General features: G+C 53.2%; 1 protein-coding gene across 2 annotated transcripts in view; it reads right to left on the bottom strand.

Annotated features, from left to right (window-relative positions):
* Positions 1-740: 740 nt before the first annotated feature.
* Positions 741-18,613, bottom strand: part of SLC6A1 (solute carrier family 6 member 1) — a 37,275-nt gene continuing 19,402 nt past the window's right edge. For both annotated transcript variants that reach the window (XM_037522814.2, XM_037522805.2), the window contains exons 2-16: positions 18,165-18,223; positions 16,742-17,071; positions 16,305-16,436; positions 15,637-15,737; positions 14,799-14,908; positions 13,781-13,913; positions 10,442-10,576; positions 10,106-10,209; positions 9,719-9,843; positions 8,426-8,538; positions 7,971-8,102; positions 6,522-6,624; positions 5,390-5,490; positions 4,364-4,531; positions 741-3,130 (exon numbers count right to left, since the gene is read on the bottom strand). In XM_037522814.2, the coding sequence (XP_037378711.1) occupies positions 3,026-3,130; positions 4,364-4,531; positions 5,390-5,490; positions 6,522-6,624; positions 7,971-8,102; positions 8,426-8,538; positions 9,719-9,843; positions 10,106-10,209; positions 10,442-10,576; positions 13,781-13,913; positions 14,799-14,908; positions 15,637-15,737; positions 16,305-16,436; positions 16,742-16,979 (1,800 nt within the window). In that variant the 5' untranslated portion in view covers positions 16,980-17,071; positions 18,165-18,223 and the 3' untranslated portion in view covers positions 741-3,025. The remainder of the gene's footprint in view (positions 3,131-4,363; positions 4,532-5,389; positions 5,491-6,521; positions 6,625-7,970; positions 8,103-8,425; positions 8,539-9,718; positions 9,844-10,105; positions 10,210-10,441; positions 10,577-13,780; positions 13,914-14,798; positions 14,909-15,636; positions 15,738-16,304; positions 16,437-16,741; positions 17,072-18,164; positions 18,224-18,613) is intronic.

Below are 18,613 nucleotides of genomic sequence, written 5' to 3'. Positions count from 1 at the left end.
GTCTGCTTCCCATGCTGAAGCTTGACCAACACAGAGAGATAAAGTGGCAACAAGTGGTGACTGTGAGTGAGCATACACAGATGTCCACCTCCCCATCCGACCTCTCTGCAGAATCCAATGTTTTCTACAGAAGATTTAACAGTAAATATTTTGAGGCGTGACTCAGCAAGTGAATGCCACCATTAACCAGACGTGCTCCTATGGCCTTAGCGTTAGGTGTAGATTCAGTTGGACACATGATGAACCGGGAGCCGTGGCCAGAGGAACAAAGATTGAACTTCCATGCCGCTCAACAGTGAGCAAAGCAAGTGTTTTGTTAAAGAAACAGGCCAGCTCCTGCCAGCAGCCAGCAGGCCTGAGAAGATTTATGTGAGGACAGATAAAGAAGCAGAACAGCTCCCGCAAGGGAAGGGGCCAAAGGAGGGTGGCCGTCCAGGGAATGTTACATCATGTCAGGCTCTGGGTCAGGGGGGAGCTGGTCATGCACTTGCTGATTGGTGACTTGGGACTTTCATCCTAATATGCTCTCGCTACTGTTTTGGGCCTGTCCTCCCATGATGTGATGTTCTGGTATTTCCTTCTTGTTACATCTCTCTCAGGACCCAGTCCCGACTGCCGGTCAGGGGCTAATTCCTCATGTTGGCCACATCAAAGCCGCTCTCAGAGCATTGAAAGCCCCACACCAGCTCAGAGTCATCTTCTGTCCACTCACCCAAGATTTTCGGGAGGCCCAGCTCCATCTCACTGGATTTTGAGCCCAGGCCTCCCTCTCTGTGGGGGAAAATAGGCCTGTGTATGTGTGTTGTGCTGATGAAAAGGGCCATTGTGTCCCCGCCCCAAAGAAGGAGGGCTTGCCGCTGTATCTCATAGAACCTTTATTATTTTTCCTCTAGATCCTTAGAAACATACATAACGCCCGTGCTGTAGTCATGACACCATTTATAGACATTTAAAATGCATCTTCATTTATAAATATTTTACATTTGGTCCATAGAACAGATAGTTTTACTAAATAATACTGTAATTTTCTTTTTAAAACAGGCTCTGTATATAGTTTGAATATGTATATATTACATATATCTTTTAATATAGAGATAGATTTACTTGGTGTTCTGAGAATAAACCCTTATTGCAAAAAAAAAAAAGCATATATGATAATACAATATCTTTCCCCTCCCCCAGGGCAAATACTAAAAAAAGTTACACGTATTCACAGTTCTCACAGTAATTGTACATCACATCATATTGTGCTATATAAGTAGGTTTGGATGGAAATCAGTGAAGGGATTTCTTGCCAAACATCTCACTTAGATTCGCTTACAAACATCAAATACACTGCATTTGTCTGAGAGAGACTCGGTCTTAGTTTCACATTGAAGAACAAAGAGAAAAGTTAGAAGTCTTCCTGCCCTTATTCTAGAGGAATTCACACAGGATGGGGGTGGGGCTGTGAGACACAGTGAAGGGTTCTTTTCATTCTAAACCCTAGAACTGAACAATACATACGCTGTGTGATCATGGATTTACCAGCTGGCACTGGGGATGCCTTAGCAATGAGACTATTTTACAGATGACCTCAGGAGAAGGTCTCAGGTTTCCTACACAATAGCAGATGAGACCCCGTCTACCACGCGTGAGGATGAAGGTACGGGTGTGTGCAGCTATGTGGGTACACGTACTTTGTGTTTTTTTCTCTCTCTACGATAATGTGCTTAATATTCTGAGGGTGATACTTTATTGCAAGAACTGGTGTGTGCTGGTCACTTTCGGATGAGAATGACAAGAGATTAAAAAACCCACAGTCACAGTTATTTACCATAGTTATTTAGGATTAGTCATAAAACACAGTTTGTGAGCTAACTAGCTAAGGAGCTACAGGGGAAAACATAGGGTTTGCTACATGGGAACCCATCTTCCCGGCAAATGAGAAACGCTGAGTTACTGGAGCTTGCAAGGAACGGCCTTCACCCACTTTGCCACCACCACCACGGAGCTTGATTCCAGAAAGGAACAAATAGTACTTCCCGCTGAAGGGGTTTCATCTCAGCAGCACTTTGGGGGATTAACACTCGCGCCTCAGTGAGTAGGCTGGGTAGATTTCAGTGGCAGTGAGCGAGCAGACGCCAGCTGAGGAATTTCGAGGTGAGAAGTGGCAGCTTAGACCAGGGGCGGCAGTGAGGGAGAAGAGAGAGTCCGGTCCCTCTTTTGACTCCAACAGAACTGGACAGCCTGTGAGATACTAGGGCTCCCATTGAGGAAATTTCCCCAGTGGGACCCCAGGCCCCCAGAATGGCAATCTAAACACTCGATTGTGCTCGTGGCAGCTTTCCAACGGCGGGGGCCTGCTGGAAAGGTCCACTGCCAGGCCAGGTGCCTCAGAACCGCCTGGCAAGGTGGGAGCAGCCCAGCCACAGAGCCGCTCACGCAGCCCAGTGGGGTGCAGAGGACTGGAGCAGCAGCCCTGGGGGACTGACTGAGGTCTGGGGGGTGGTTTTGTCAAGCTGCCTCGGGAAGGAGAAAACCATAAAAAGAAAGTCAGAGCTCCGCTGGCCCCCCCCCCCCTGCTGGAGAGAAAGCTCCCCCTGGAAATCCCATTATACAAAACGCCCTTTTCATGTGTACAGAGCAGGTTCCGTCGGAACTGAACTCCTGCAAAGTCCAAGATAACAGTCATGGGTTTCGGCAGTAAAAGAACAGTCGGGAACACGACTAAAAGCCAGAGCGTGCGGCCTGGCCGTGCCACGCTCACTGGCAGGATAAAATGATCTACTTGGCAGTCAAGGCCGACTGCTTGATGCCTATGGGGCCTGGATTAAAAAGGTCACCAGCCCACAGGTGCATCCCTGCCCACGGCGGGGCCCACCGGGGTGTGACTGTCCCCCACCTCCCCTCTCTGCGTGGTGATGGTGTCTGGACTCGCCACTCGAGGTAGGTTGAGACAGATGGTATCTTCAGACATCAAGTGGTGGTCGCCTTCAGCCAGGTGGGGGGTGAGAGTGTCGGGTCGGCGAGCCGCCCCGCACCCCTAGATGTAGGCCTCTTTGCTGGCTGAGCCGCTGGCCTGAGGCTGCTCCGGACCATTCTCGGGGCGCACGATGTCTTCGCTGGGCTGGATCATGACTTGGATGCGCTGCGGGCACCGCGAGGATTGGGGCACTGGGACGAGGGTGGCCGCCCCCCTCCCCTCCCCTTCAAGTCTCTCCGGTCGGCCTGGCCTTCAAACTGCTCCCACGTGCCAGCCAGGCTCCCCTTCTCTGGAGCCCCCAGGTTCTTACTGGGCCCAAGCCACGTCTCCTCTCACTTGGGGTCCTCCTTCCCCTCCTCACCCCAGTCCGGTCACACTGGCTTCCCCACGGCGCCTCCCACAGGCTGGGCAGGTGGTCTTGACTCGGTGTTAGCTCCTTGGCGGGGGGGCCCCCTCAATGCGTCTTAAACCTCCTTCCCATTTAATTTTTTTCCCGAGAACTCACCCCCACTAACAGATTTCCCTAGTTACTTGTTGATCTTCCCCTACTAGAATGGAAGCTCCACGAGGGTGGGACTGTTTTGTTCAAGGTTGTGTCCCCAGCACTGACATCAGTGTCCAGCACACAGTAGGTCTCCAACGCATATTTGCTGCATGAATGAAATTCCCACTACCTTCTCTACACCCCTCAATCCTGCCCCATCAGACATGCCTCACCCTTTGCTACCGCTGGGTCTTTGCACTAGCTGTGCCCTCCTCTCAAGCGCGCCTTTCTAAGATCTGAGCCGCTTGTCAGCAGGTCATGAGAAACAAAAGTAACCTGGAGCTGGAAGCAAGGACTGCAAGCCCCAACTCTGCTAATAATTTACTGCAAGAGAGGGACCAGTGGTTTCCCTGCTTGGCCTCAGTTTCTCCATCAGTGAAAGGAGACCAGCCTGGGCACACAAACCCACCTCTGTCCCCCACTCTGTTTTATGCTGCAGACTGTGGAGGCCCCACTTCTGGCTCTGGGAAACAAGGTTTGAGAATCACCGATCCAGGGCCTCTGGGCTGTGGCCCTTCACGTTCTGATTCTCCACCCCTCACATCTCTTACCACCCTACCTGCCCCTCTCCCCACTCTGCTCTCCAATCACGCTGGTCAGTTATACCCCTGGGCCCTGGCACATGCGTCCCATCCTCTTCGAGGGATCATCTTTCTTCTTCTACTTATAACTCTGGGTGAGCCTTAGCCTCTCTGTAGCTGCCCCCTCTTTCTGGATGCCTTCCCTAACCTCCATCACCCCAGTCATGATGCAGCATAACACTCTTGTCACTGGCCATGGACTTGCCTGTCTCCCTGCTAGACGACAAGCTCCACGAGGGAAGGGGTCACATGCTGCAAGGTGAAGGGACTTACCTGCTTCAGGGAGCCCTTTAAGGTGAGGAACATGTAGGCCATGTACCCGGGGATGAGGACCATGGAAGACAGGGCCATGAGCCAGCCCACGCCCTGACCCCATTTGGGGAAAACGTAGCTCCCCATGGTGAGAGGAGTCATCTGCACTGCGCTGAAAATGAACACACCCTGGGGAGGGCGGAGGAGGAGAGGCAGTCAGGCCCAGACTGGACAACCAGGGCCCCTCCCCAGACCCTGACATCCATTGCCCTTCACCCCTGCCCTGAGGCCAAACCTCACTGGGTTCAGCATCTTGGGAATCCTGCTCCCAAGGCCACTGCTGGCCCATGAGGCACCTCTCGGCATAGTAGGACAGGACCCTTCTGGGAGGACCAGGAGCAAAAGGAGCGGTCTCTGTGAGCATGATAGAAAGGGACACCTTCCTAGAGAATCAGGGTGAGGGAGGTGCTCTCACTGCGAGGAAACAGTAAAAGGTGTCCTCTCTGGAAAGACCAATAACAAGAGGAGGTTTCCCTGGGAGGCCCAATAGATAAAGGCACATTTTTCCAAGTTAACCTGCTTGGCAAGCAAAACAGGGCTTGGATATCAGCCCCCAGTTGGGAGCGGGTGTCACTGTGCAGGAGACATATACAGGGGCCCACCCCACACAAAGACTTGGGGCAGCCTCTCCTCCCGGTCTGCTCTGCCTCAGTTTCCTCTTGCAGAAGGAATGAAGGATGCTGGGAATGAGAAACACCTTCCCCTCCCCCAAATAATTTGGGCTTCATAGTCAGGCCCTGATTTGAGTAGGGGATGCTGGCTGGGTGATCGGGTCCTCAGTGGGGCCACTGCCTATTTTTGCTGGGATTTGTCAGGGTCGAGTAATATACCATGCAGGGTGTGGGTGCTCAGAAATGGGAAGCAGCAGGGGCAGAGGCATGGGGGCTTCTCCCATTCACCTTTGCCTGCAGAAGTTTCCCTCTGGGCCTGACTTGCCCAGGGCCTGGTCTAGCCTCATTCTAACAGGGCTCTTCAAGCCTCACTCACCGCCACAATGATTGGGGTGAAGAAGGACCAGCAGAGCTTCCACCAGATGCAGGGCCGGGAGCCAACCATCTCTTGGATGTTGTCATAGAATCGGTTAACACCTGTGACCGAGCAGGCAGGATGTATGAGGCTGGGGGCTGCAGGCTCAGAGTCCCAATCAGCCCCTCTCTCTCAGTCACCTCACTTCTCTGAGCCACAGCTTTTATCTGTAACACATGGCTTGTGCCCCTGGACACATCATTCTCTAGGTAACCAAATCCCCAGCAAGTGGGTTTTTGTGGGAAGCCAAGTCACCTGAACGTGAAAACACGTATGAATTCAGGACAAACTCATGACACGTGTCCCTACCACTCTCAACACCCTCCCCATCAATCTCTATCTGCCAGGTCTTTAAAGCCTGGCTGGGCAGGAGGACTGAACCCCCTGATCTGAGACTAGGCAACTGGCTGCAGCTTGCACGGAACTGCAAATGCAAAAAGGGCAGGTGCTGTCAAACTGGGAAAGTAACATTGGGCACGTAAGCAGAGCCACTGGCCGGGAGGCCCTGACAGCGTCAGACCCGTTAGGGAGTGAGGACGGGACAGTGATGAGGAGGGTGGGTTGGCAGGTGCTGCAAAGAAGATACAGTGAGTATCGAGGACAAAGGCCCCCCCCCCCCCCTTTGCACAGGTCACCCGGCTGTGATGACCTGCGGGGAGAGACTTCCTGTTAATTATCATGCAGGGGGATCTGGAAACTGAGGCAACAAAATCAGTAAAATTACTGTTTCCTTCTTTCCTTGTTTGAAGGCAGCACACCACTTTTAATTACAGCCCTGTTTCGTTTTCTATATCTCAGTCATCGTTTTTTTTTCCCCTGCAGTTTTGGTTTCACTTTTCCAGTAAAAAAAATAAGCTTTTTCATCCCAAAATTCAGGAAGAGATTTTGGCTCCCATTATAAGTGAGCTGATTTGACTATTCTCATGGGATCTTCTAAACACGAGGCCTCTTGCCCTGATGTCACTGAATTGTTAAGGATGAAAGAAGTTCATGTGTGGGGGGCTGGTGGTTGTATTTGATGGATGAGGATTGAAGAAAAGATGAATGAATGAATGAATGAATGAATGAGAGAGAGAAAGGGCTTGATGCTCACCGTAAAACCAGGAAATGGAGACACATTCAAAGAACACGAGGAACAGCAGGCTCATGCCACTGGCAGAGTAGTAATCAAACAGCTTGAAGACATAAATGCCCCCCTGCAGGAGAAAAGGAGGTGAAGATAGTCCCCTTCCCAGTGCTCAGAGCACCCAGTTCACGGGGGACATGGGCTTGGAGTCTGAGGGTGGGACTGGGTTTCCCTGTAGCAAGAGGACTTGAGAGCAGGTGAGAGGAAGCACTGACTCGAGACCATGGATGTGGCTGTCGACTCCCGGGGGCTGGGAGGAGAGTGTCCAAGTGGCAGAGGGAACATCCCACTCCGCTAAGGCTGAGGGGCAGAAAATGGAGTAGATCGGGAGAGCCCTCTTCCTCCAACGTTAAACAGCCATGTGCCTACCCTGTTTAAAACTTGCATGGCTTAAGCAAGACGATAATATAACGCACAGATGGGTAGAGTGACATAAAATAAAATAACGAAATAAAATACAGACGCCTTGGCCTGCAAGGTCCTGCATGATCTGGTTCTGCATCCCCTACGGACCAACCAGCCCCTCACTCTACCTCCACCGCAATACCCTCTCTCGCCAAGCCCATTCTGACTGCAGGGCCTTTGCTCCTGCTGTCCTTTGTCTCCCCAGCTAGAGCTTCCTCTGGCTGACTCTTCCTCATCATCTGAGCCTCAGGTTAAATATCACTGCTCTGAGGTGGTGTCCCTCCTACTCCTGCTGGTCACTCTCTATGATCACTATCCTGTTATCTTCACAGCATTTAAGGATTTAATGTGTATGTCAGTCTTGTGCACAAAATTTAAGTTCTAGGAGAGCAGGTAGCATCTGAATCCATGTCACGTCAGGCCCAAAGTAGAGCAGGTGTCAGGGACTGGGAGAGAAGGAAAGAACAAGAGTTCTGAGTCTGAACTGTCTATGGACCCAGGAGTGGTTTGGCAGATTGGAAATCAGAACCTCCAGGCTGAGCTCATGGCTTCGGGGTCATTTATAATCATTGCACAATGAGTCATTCCCCTGCATGTCTTCTGACTAGATGGAGGTGGGCTTGAAGGCAAAGGGCATTGCTCACGAATGTCAATAAAAAAGAAAAGTGGGGAGACAGGAGGAGGAAGTGTCTGCATCAGATGCCCACCTCCTGCTCAACTCTCCAGTTAGCATCCATCTTTCACACCTCGGTCCCTGCAGCCCCTCCTCCAGGAAGCAGTCCCTGATGCCCCAGGTGGGCTTAGGGGCTGCATTCTCTAGCTCTGCCCTCTCTCTTCTAGCCAGTGTCTGTATCTCCCAGCACCTTGGGAATCCCTGCAGGGCGACCCCATCAGACTTGTCGCTGTGTGTGCAGGGCTTGGAGTGCTAAGGATGATGAAGGTGGTTAGGACAAGGCTGGGGCCAGGAGGGGCAGGCTGCACCAGAGGTGTGCCAGCTTCGACAGTGCTCACCTGGGTGATGTTAGACAGGCCAATCAGGTAGGAGACGATGCAGACGGCAGCAATGAAGAGCTCCCTGCGGTTGCGGAGGAGTCTGGGGTACTCGTCCACCAGGGCGGTGATGAAGCCCTCCACAGTGCAGAACTTCAGGGGGGATGGAGGTCAGCCCCTGGCTGCAGCCCCCAACCCCATCCACCCAAGCCTGACCCTTCTGGCAGCAGGGCACAGTCGGCCAGTGGAGCCCCGGATCTGAGCCCGATTCTGCTTGTGACCTCAGGAGAGCCCTTCCCCTCTGGCCATCAGGCGCCCCATCTGGAAAATGGGGACAATGAGCTGTCATGTGTAGGACACTCTAAGGGTCAAAACAGCCATCTCCTGGGGCCTCAGGCGTGACCTCCTCTCCCTGCTTGCTCCTGGCCTGCTGAGGCTGAGTAGGGGGGCTCCTAGAGGTGCCAGGGGGTCCTTACCTGGCTGTCAATGCCCAGCATCAGAAGCATGGAGAAGAAGAGGATGGCCCAGAGGGGAGAGATGGGCAGCTGGGTCACAGCTTCTGGGTATGCCAAGAAGGCCAGTCCAGGGCCTGGGGAGGGAAGGGCAGAAAGGAAAGTAAAACAAAGTACTAAGCACCTTCTAAGCAGAGTACTAAGTATTAAGCAAACCCAGCACAGCACCCACTTCTAAGTTTTATTGCAGTTCATCTTTGGAGAAACCTCTCAGGTGAGTATTGCCTTCTCTAGATGGGGCAACAAAGAGTTTGAGGGAGGCCGCAGGCTAGGGTCCGGAGGCAAGGGCACCCATAAGATGAGATGAGGGAGGGTGGTGGCCTGGCTAGCAGTGGGGACGCTTCAGGGGCAGAGGCAGCCGGATGGAGCGGTGCCTAGGAGGCAGTGCTTAGGTACCAGTTAGTTTGCGAGTGGTGGTAGGGGAGGGTCCAGCATGATTCTGGGGTTCTGGTCTGGGCACTAATGGGGGGACCCTTTGCTGCAACAGGGAGTCCAGGAGAGGAGAGACCTGAAGAGGAAGGTATTCAAGGTCAGGGAGCTACCTGGGGCCTGGCTCTGGAAAGGGAAGTGCTGGGGAATTCCAGAGAAGGGAGAAGGTGGGCCACCCTGACAGAGGCAAGCAGGACCTGTGCAGAATATATTCCTTTCCCCCGATCTGCCCAGTTCCCATAACGGGTGGGGATACATCACACTGCCTCCTGGAGCCCCACGCACTCTGCCATGCATGCAACAGCCCCCTCCTGTCTCTCATTCAAGAGGAGGGGTGCAGAATTTCCTATGGGCCTGTGGCCTTGCTGTGGGTGTGGCTAGCAGAGAGGGTACAGCACCCCTGTGAGAACATTTCTGGAACTGGGACAAAAGCACTGGTTTGGGAGATTTGTGTCAGGGCGCGTGTCTGAGTTGGGCTGCAGTTTCTATTCCAAGGGGGCAAAGAATGGGTCTTCTCCCAGAAGCTTAGGATGGCGCCGGCTTCCCACCCGCCAAGCCAGGGCTCAGCTCCACTTGCACCCCCTTCTAGCTGTGTGTGGTGGTCAGGTGACACGAGGGAGCCTGTTTCCTCATCTGGGAAATGGGCTGGAGAGCATCCACCTGGGGTGCTGGGAGGACTCGGGGCTCCATCCCTTATGCTGGCACATAGCGGGCTCAGTGCGGTGAGTCACGTAATGACGACCACCAGGACCACAGACGCCAGCTCGGTGAGCCCCTCCCAGCCCCACTCCCACGGCTGCTTCCCCCCTTTCCCGGGGTGGAGCTGACCTGAGGCTGCCACATCAGCAATGGACCGCTTGGTGACATGGGCCATGAAGCCCACGATGGAGAAGATGACAAACCCCGCGAACATGCTGGTGCAGGAGTTGATGCAGCAGACAATGATGGAATCCCTGCGGAGGAGGGGCCAGGTCAAGGAGGGTGGGACGGCAGGATTGTGAGTGGACAGGGGTTGGTGTGTTCACCCGGGGGCTGGGAGGGACTACAGGGCAGGGTTCCCCAATGCCAGGGAAGGGGCAGAAGACCAAAAGGGATGAGCTCAGAGGAGTTGGAGGGGAGAAAGGCCAGGGGCGTGGCCTTGCAGAGGGTGTGGTCTCTGGGCGTGGCCTGCGAGGGCGTAGCCCGGAAGGAATGGGCACCCAGCTGCTCTGGCACCTGTAGACGTTGTTGTGGAAAGAGTTGTAGCTCCCCAGAGCAATCAGGGAGCCCAGGCCCAGCCCATAGGAGAAGAATATCTGGGTAGCCGCATCCAGCCACACCTACGGGCAGAATCATAAAAAACACTCAAAATGATAATCACAGCCACTGAGCTCCACGGCCTTTTTCATGTGCTGACCTGCTCTGTGGGGCAACAGCCCCAGGTTACATCTGAGGGTTAAAGAGGAGCTGTAACTTATCCTAAAGCTAGGTAAAGCTGTAACTTATCCTGAGCCAGGTAAACGGTGGCTCAGGACTCAAGTGTGGACCAGGTCCAAGCAGAAGGCTGCTCACCTCGGAGTCAGACAGCTTGCGAAAGTTGGGTGTGATGTAGAAGAGGATGCCCTCCCGGGCCCCGGGCAGTGTCACTCCACGGAAGAACAGAATGATCAACATGATGTAGGGATATGTGGCTGAGAAGTAGACCACCTGGAGGAAAGTGGGCCTCACAGTCAGTGTGCCCCCTGGTGGAGACAATGCTGTCCCCTCCCCCACTTCATCTGCAGCCATGTCCGTTCAGAACTTACTCAAGTTCCTCTTCCTCCAGGAAGCTTTCCTAGGTTCCTAACCTCCTCTGAAGTCTGAAGCAACCACCCCAGCAGCTAGTTTCCCCGCCTCCCTCCCCCTTCTATATTTTTGCGTTCTGTTTAAATCATTCAAGTAACACATGTGGGGCCAGGGCAATTTTTAAATTATATATGAACACACACAATTTAAGTTCCCTTCAGCGATTCCTAGAATGTAAGTTACACGAGGGACAGGTTGATTTCTCTGTTTTCCGAGAGTCTGGAACTGTCCATGATCTAAGTAGACTCTAAATAAATGCCTGGCAAACACTCAGATGCATGAATATTCCCCTTGTGAGACTTCTTTTTGCATATGATTACATTTCTGTACAAAATGGGGCTCCAATTATGTATCTGCCTTTTCACTTCACATGTTTAAAGTTAAAAAACACAGTACACATCACTTGGTTTCTTGTTTTGTTTACTACTCATTGTTCTATTATCTCATAAAAAGTGATTCTCAGTGAAACAACACAACCCTCCCAGACATTCCACCATCCTTTTTGAAGTTTTCCCTAATGATATCCATTTGGGTGACTTTCAGTACCACACTGAGTATTCTTGACTATGAGACTTTATCTACAGAACTACTGCAGCGTTCTTGGAGAAAATTACTAGAAGAGGAAGAACAGAGTCAAAAAGAATAAACTTCCCAAAGGCTTTGGGCCCATGATGCCTGATTACCTTCCAGAAATTGAACTTCGCCTAACATCACAGAGCACGTTTTATCCACAAAGGTGCCAATACTGAGTGCAATCATTCAAAAAATTATTTTTTGCCAATTTGATGCTCAAAAGACTGATGTCATTGTCTGAAGTTGCATTTCTTTGCTCACTCGTGTGAAAGAGCAATTTTCACATTCAACGATCTTTTTATCTTAGTGTCTGACATGACAGTCAGCATGAATCGTTCTCTGGGTTAGTTTCATTTCTCTGACCTGACTATGAGATTCCTCTGGGTTAGGAAAGGTGGCCAAGAGTTGGCAGAAAAACCACTGTACTTGGAATCAGTAAATGAAAATTCAAAACCATTTCTGTTAACGACAAGTTGTGTAACATGGGGTCAATTTCTTATCCTCTCTGAGTCTTGCTTTTTCTTGCCTCGGAAAAGGGTATAATCAACCTTGCTACTTGGAGACACTGGTGGAAGAGGACATAGGACGTGCTTGATATATTTGTGTAGGTCCCAATTTTCAACGTGTCCTCCATGTTCAGAATGTAACAGGAATATAGTAGGTGCTCAGTAAGTGCTTCCTGACGGAGTGACTCCCTCAAAAGATGTAGTAAGAGGCCCTATTCTTCACGTCCCAAGAAGTAGTTAGTCACCTAATCTAGAAGGAATTCTAGATACCATCCAAAATAGTTAATACTAGATAATAGAGAGTGAGCACCTACTATGTGCTAAGCACTACAACACAGTGCTTAATAGATTATCCCCCTCATATTTGTGACAACCTCATAAGGTACTATTATTGTGCCCACTTAACAGATGAGGAGTCTGAGGTTCAGAGGCCCAAGCACACATCACTAGGAACCAGAGAACTGAGATTCAAGTTCAGCAGTGTCTCCTCCAAAGTCCTGAGGCCCTACATTCTCTGCTTCCTAAAGGTGGGCTGGGAGGCTCCTGCATCCTCCTGCCTGCCCCGCCTAGGAACAGAGCAGAGACGTTTTAACCAGCTTTGGACCTGAGAACCCATTGAGTCCAAAACTCCAACGTGATTGAAACAGGGCAGCTTTCCACCAGTGTGTCCATGCTCAGGAGTGGAATTCATAAACTTCTCTTCCTCATATCAGCTTCTTGGATTATCCAAACCTCCCTGGATGATCTGCACTCCCTGCCTCCAGCCTGATTCAGTTCAAATCCCCTTACTTGCTCCCTTACTTGCTGTAAGACCTCACACATCTGCCCTCCAGGTTTCCGTCAGGCCAGGGCGAGGGGACACTCAATTATCTTCTGTCCCCAGAATCCTGAAGTGGGATTTGAAGGGAGACAGAGGTGGGGTAAGGCCAGTCATTTTTCCCTAATTTGATTGGCCACCTCCGCAGATACCTCCAGACTGGACACCCCAGTTTGCATTGCTCTGCACTGGCTGGTAATAAAAACAAAAGCAACCACAATGCCCCTTGCTAGCTGCTGAGTGCTTTACAAAAATCACCATCGCATTTGATCCTCATTAAAATATATATATATTATACATACATACATATATATATATATATATATATATGGCCTCCCAGGTGGCACAGCAGTTGAGCGCTGGGTGGCGAAGCTGCCCACAGCCTCTACAGCGCCGGTTCGATCCCTGGCCGCTGGGCGAGGGTCCCACATGGCGCGCAGACCTCTCCTGCCACCCGCTGCTCCCCTCAGCAGTGTACTTCGGTCCTTCTGCCTGTTCTGCTCCCCGCTCTGGCTCTGGTGAATTCTCTCATCCTCCCACACTTATGACTGTACTCAGTGCTTGTATAAATAAATAAATAAATCTTTAAAAAAAAATATATATATATATAATAGCAGGTAAGTCCCATTTTACAGAGCTGGAAATAGATTCAGAGAGGTGGAGTGACTCGCACAAGGTCACACAGCCAAGTAAATGGCTGAGTTGGGATCTGAATTCAGGACTATCTGAATACAGAGTCTGAGCACTAAGCCACCCACCCAGCCATCTCTGTTGCTCCTCCAAGGCTGGGAGGCCGCCTCCAGACCTAACACCCAGAACGAGACTTGCTAAGAGCAGGTGCTCAGGGAATGCCTGTTCAACAGCCCTTGAGCGACATTGGCCCTCTGCTCTGCACTGGCCCTGGGGGAATTGAAGGGACTGACTGGACTGACCGGGAGCTGGCGCTGTGCGAAGGGTCTGACCTGCACTATTTCCTTTACTCCTCACCATTTCCCAGAAAGTAAGACATGTCATTATTCCCATTTTCCAGGAAAGGAAACTGAGGCAGAGAGAGAGAGAGTTCAGGGGCCTGCTGAATGCAAGGCTGGGAGGGACTCCTGTGGGGTATAGACTCCCTGTTCAGGGGGAAGACCCACCCTCTGTGCTCCCCACTGTGCACACAGCCCTTACCTTTCCAGTCCAGCCAACACCCTTCCAGATACAGAAGTACACGAGGACCCAGGCGATGGCCAGGGTGATGGCCAGGGGCCAGCGGATCTGACCTGGCTTATCCAGTCCATCTGTCATCTGATGCATGTTCCGCCTGGGGACCGGTGAGGGACAGTCAGAGCGGGGAGAGGGCTGCAGCGACCTGAGGGTGCCCAGGCATGGACACAAGCGACCTCTTCCACTGACATCTGGGATCACTGGGATCCAAGAGCCAGTGGGGACTGTTGGGCCCCTTATATGAATCAGTGAAAGTGTTCTTTGCACAAAGCCTGCCAGTGTCTCAGCTCAGCCACTGTCATTGCTCCCCTGGATGGCTGCAGTGGCCTCCGGGCTGGACCGTCCCCTTCACTAGCGCTCTGCCCCCTCCAGTCCCATGGTCCTTCTAACTGCCAGTCTCCTCATGTCTCCTGTGTCAAAGCAATCAGTGACGCCTCTTGTGGCCTCAGAATGAGGCCCCACTCCCAGGCTGCCTCTGCAAGTCCTTGAAGAGCTGGCCCGTTACTCTGACCAGGCTCTGTCGCCTCTGAGGCCTCTCAAACTCTCATCATCCCACTACTTATACCTCCCGCTTCCCGGGCCGCTCCTCATCTTGTTGTCACCTGCATTCTGTCTCTGCTGTCTCCCCTACATTGCTTCACCCTGAAATGCCTCTTTGGGCCCCTCGGCTTCCCGAGCACCCCTCCTCTTAGCACTGGCCACCTGGGGCTGCCACCTCCTTCCTGCTTGTTTGCTTAACCAGACCAGCATGCAGGGGGTGCTTGGTGTGTGCTCTGTCCACATCTCAGTTTTGTTACCAAGGGTCGTATAGCTCATGTCCAGGGACCTGTTCCGTGGCTCAGCTCTCCCCAGGACACGAAAGGCCTTCGCCCTCCCCTGTGGCTCCCACAGCCCAGCCCACATCTCTATAGACAGCCTTCACCTGCCTCTGCCATCCCCCTCTGAGGGGCCTCTGTCCCCCCATGGAAGGGCCCAGACTCACTCCCAGAACTCCACCACGGCGCTGGTCATGTTGGTGGTGTTGGCGATGCTGTAGTTGGAGAAGCAGCGGTCTGTGTTCCAGGGGTTGTCACACTGCTTCCACGGCAGTGTCTGCAAGGGCACAGAGCACAGGCACGTCCCAGGAGCGCCTGGGGCTGCCCGTCCAGCCCCACAATGCGCCTCTCAGTCACTATCTCCCCTCCCTCCTCACCAGCTCAGGGACGCAGGGCAGGCTGTGTGACGAGGAGCAGCAACTTGCTCAAGGCCACACAGCTCCTAAGCGTCATGGCTGAAACTTGAACCTCAACTTTCTCACTTTCCAAGCTGGACCATAAGGTCACGTGTGTGCATCCTGGGACCAACCCCCAGGCATGTGACCCTGGTAAGAAACCTCCCACCTGCCCCCGTGCGTGCTGATGATGTTAACAATTAATGTCTGCAATGTTCACTGCAGTACGGTTCTCAGCTCTTCATCACCTTGACCTTCACTACTTAGTCCTCAGAATAAACCTATGAGGCAGGTTCTATTTTCACCCTAATTATACAAATGAGCGCACTGAGGCTCAAAGAGGTTCAGTCTCCTTCCTGAAGTTGCACAGCTGGTGTACAGCAGGGTCAAGATTTGAACCCAGCCTCCTGGGTATACATGGAATGGGCTAACAGTGCCACTCTAGCAGGGGACCAGCCAGATACCAACTGCCCAGCCTGGAGCCGGTACGAAGACTTGTGGGGAGACAGGGAAGATGAGGACAAGCCTTGTGGGCAGAACATGGTCCCAGTGCATGGAGGGTGGGTACGGGGGGGCTCCTTGTGGAGGGGCGGACCCTGCGGCCGCTTACCGTGGTGAAGGAATTGTACAGGTAGTAGATGGCCCAGGAGATGATGACGATGTAGTAGATGTTGAGCCAGAAGGAGAGCACGGCCGCGGCGAGGCCCACACCTGGGGGAGGGAGCCATTCGGTACAGTGAGCAGCCCTGCCAGCACGTGGTGCTATTTCCCACCGCGGCTACCCCCTGCTGGACCTTGCAGAGAGGCAGGGACTTGGTTAAGGTCACGGTGTCTGGCAAGGGAGGTGGCCAGGATGGGCGTGTGGGCCCAGTACAGCTGGGGCAGGGTCTTGGTCTGCGGCCAAGCACGATTCTTGGCAATGCTACTCACCTGGGTGTCAGATACTGAGCCCACCTGAGCATCAGGCACTGAGCCCACCTGAGCGTCAGGCACTGAGCGGGAAGCAAAGAAAGTCACTCCCAGCCCTCACGGGGAAAGGAGCGAACAGCACAGGGTGGCTGCTGTGTGTGCGGCCTCTGGATGGTCCTTCTCTCTACCTCCTGTATTCTAGGTTCCAACCCAAGTTACTTTGGCCAGAAGCAGCTTGCTGGCAAGGGCTGCATCAGCTCAGACGTGCCGAGCAGGCTGCTCTCCCTGTGGTCAGGGCATTGGGAAGACTCCCCAAGGTTCTGTGGGCAGGAATGCTTCCGCCCCCCCACAGATCCCCTCTGGACTTACCCTTGAACATGGGGGCCAGCTTCCACACCCCGAGGCCCCCGATGGAGGTGTACTGGCCCAGGGAGCACTCCAGCAGGAACAGCGGGACCCCCGCAAAGATGAGCGTCAGGAAGTAGGGGATCAGGAAGGCCCCTGTGGGGTTGAAGAGAGAGAGGCCCATGGGCTCCAGGCTTTGGAGGAAGCCCAGAGTGGGCACCACAGTGGGGTATTCTGGGCTGTACCCACATGCAAGACTCAAACTACTCCCCCGTCCCTTTGCTAGATGAAGAGGTCAGCCCCCAAGAGTCATGACTGACCTTTGGGAATCCTTTGATAACAAGAAAAGAGAGTAAATGGGGCTCTGGAGTCTTTAGGGAAAATTTTCCCCTAAGGTCACCTCAGAAACTCCCCCAGTGGCACACTGTCGGTGGGGGCGGGCTGAGCTAGGAGGCACCTACCACCGCCGTTCTTCCCGCACAGATAGGGGAACCGCCAGACGTTGCCCAGGCCGATGGCGTAGCCCACGCAGGACATGAGGAAGTCGAAGCGGCCCTTCCATGTGTCCCGGTCCGGAAGGTCGCCCGCCTTCTTCTGCACCTTGACCACCAAGGTTTTGGGCTTGTCGTTGGCCACGGGGGCCTCGCTGACCTCCGTGGAGATCTGCCCATCAGCCACCTTGCTGCCGTTGGCCGCCATGTCTCGCAGTTTGGACGCAGGGGTCCTGGCAGGTGGGCGTGCGACGTCGGCCCCTGTCCACGTGGACAGCAGCTTTGCGGCTCAGGGTCACCCTGGGAGGACAGAGCAGGCATGACAGGCACAGAAAGCAGCAAGAGCCTGGATGGTCCCAAAAGAACAGAAACAAAATAAGCCCACACACCAACCAGGGGCCCAGGAAGGCTATCCAGAAAGGGGAGACATCTTTTGTTTCCAGAGAAGGGGTGTGAGGGTGACTAGCTCCAGCTGCCCACCTGGGCCACGTGCCCTTTCTTGTACATCCTGCTCCAAGGAGAAACTGGGGGGCCAGCTTCTATGCAGAAATAGGAAGTGCTCCTCATCTTTGCTTCCCAGGATGCAATTAGATGTTTCATCCCCTGAGGCTGCAGCAGCTGCAGGGGGTAGGTGGGGGAGGGCCTCGATGTGTGGTTGCACAGGGGCATCTCCTGGGCGCAGGAGAGGGAAAGGGGCATGTGAGCACAGGCTCTGATGGTGAAGAAGTCCTCTTTGCCACTCTGAAGCTGTGTGACTTTGAATAAACTCCTAAACCTCCCTGGGCTCTACTCTGTCTCTGTGCAGGATGATGCTAGTACATCCTCATCAGATTGTTGTTCTTCACCCATTCACGAAGGCACCCTGTGCCTGGGCAAATGGTGAGGACTGTTGCCATTTCACCAGCTGCTCCAAAGCCCAGCACTGTTTCCTAGTCGCTTGAGAGCTTTATAAGGACAGAGTTCCCAGGTCCCTCCCCTGAGGAGCTGCATCAGAATCTCCAGGAGACAAGCCTGGGTTCTATACTTCTAACAAATTCCTCAAAGAGATTCATATGCCAGGAGCCCAGGCCCAGTCCTCTGTCCAGGGCTTAGATGACCTCTCTGACCTTCGGTTACCCCACAATGTTCCACTTGCCCTCTGAGTTCCAGAGACATGCGGGGTACAAGGGAGTGTAAGAATGGGCCTGTTTCAAATCTCCAGTCCACTCTTTAACAGTGGAGTGACCCTGCTCTTGATTGCTCTAGCCTCAGTTTCTCCATCTATAAAAATGGGGAGAATCCAAGCTGTAGAATAGTGGCCAGGATAAGCCTTAGTGGCTGTGGGAGTGTTTTTCGTCTGACCAGGTTGGAAAGAGAGCTCCACGATGGTTATTATTTTGGTTGTTGATGTTACCTGATGGTGTTCTGGGAGGTCAGCTCCAGAGAGGTGCCCTCTGCAACCCCGGTGAGAGCCTGCAAAGCAGAGGACAGCAGGGACAGTGAACAGGCAGCTGGCAGCCAAAGGTGGCCCTGGGCAGAGAGCAGCAGGGGTGCAGGAAGCCCCCGCAGAGTCCCCAGCTGTGAATACAGCATGTCCATGCAGTGCGGCGCTGGCCCCGGAGCTGGCCACATGCGGGTGTGGGCTGGCGGCCCTCGGCACAGTGTAGGGTGGGCTGAAGGCTATGTGAGGAAGATGTTCCATAATTTTATCAGAAGGAAATGAAATCAACAGGGGGCGGCAGCTCCCCCAGTGTCCCCTGGGAGCCAACCAATGCAGCTGTTTTCCTCTGCCCCTTCAAACGTGCAGAAATGTTGTGAAAGACCATGTGGAAAGAATGGGAGAGCCCCGGCTTTGGTGGCATG

Source organism: Talpa occidentalis, unplaced genomic scaffold (assembly GCF_014898055.3).
Source record: "Talpa occidentalis isolate TD23 unplaced genomic scaffold, MPIMG_talOcc4v2.1 talOcc4.10, whole genome shotgun sequence".
Lineage (NCBI taxonomy): Eukaryota > Metazoa > Chordata > Mammalia > Eulipotyphla > Talpidae > Talpa > Talpa occidentalis.
This window is presented reverse-complemented; position numbering and strand designations above follow the sequence as displayed.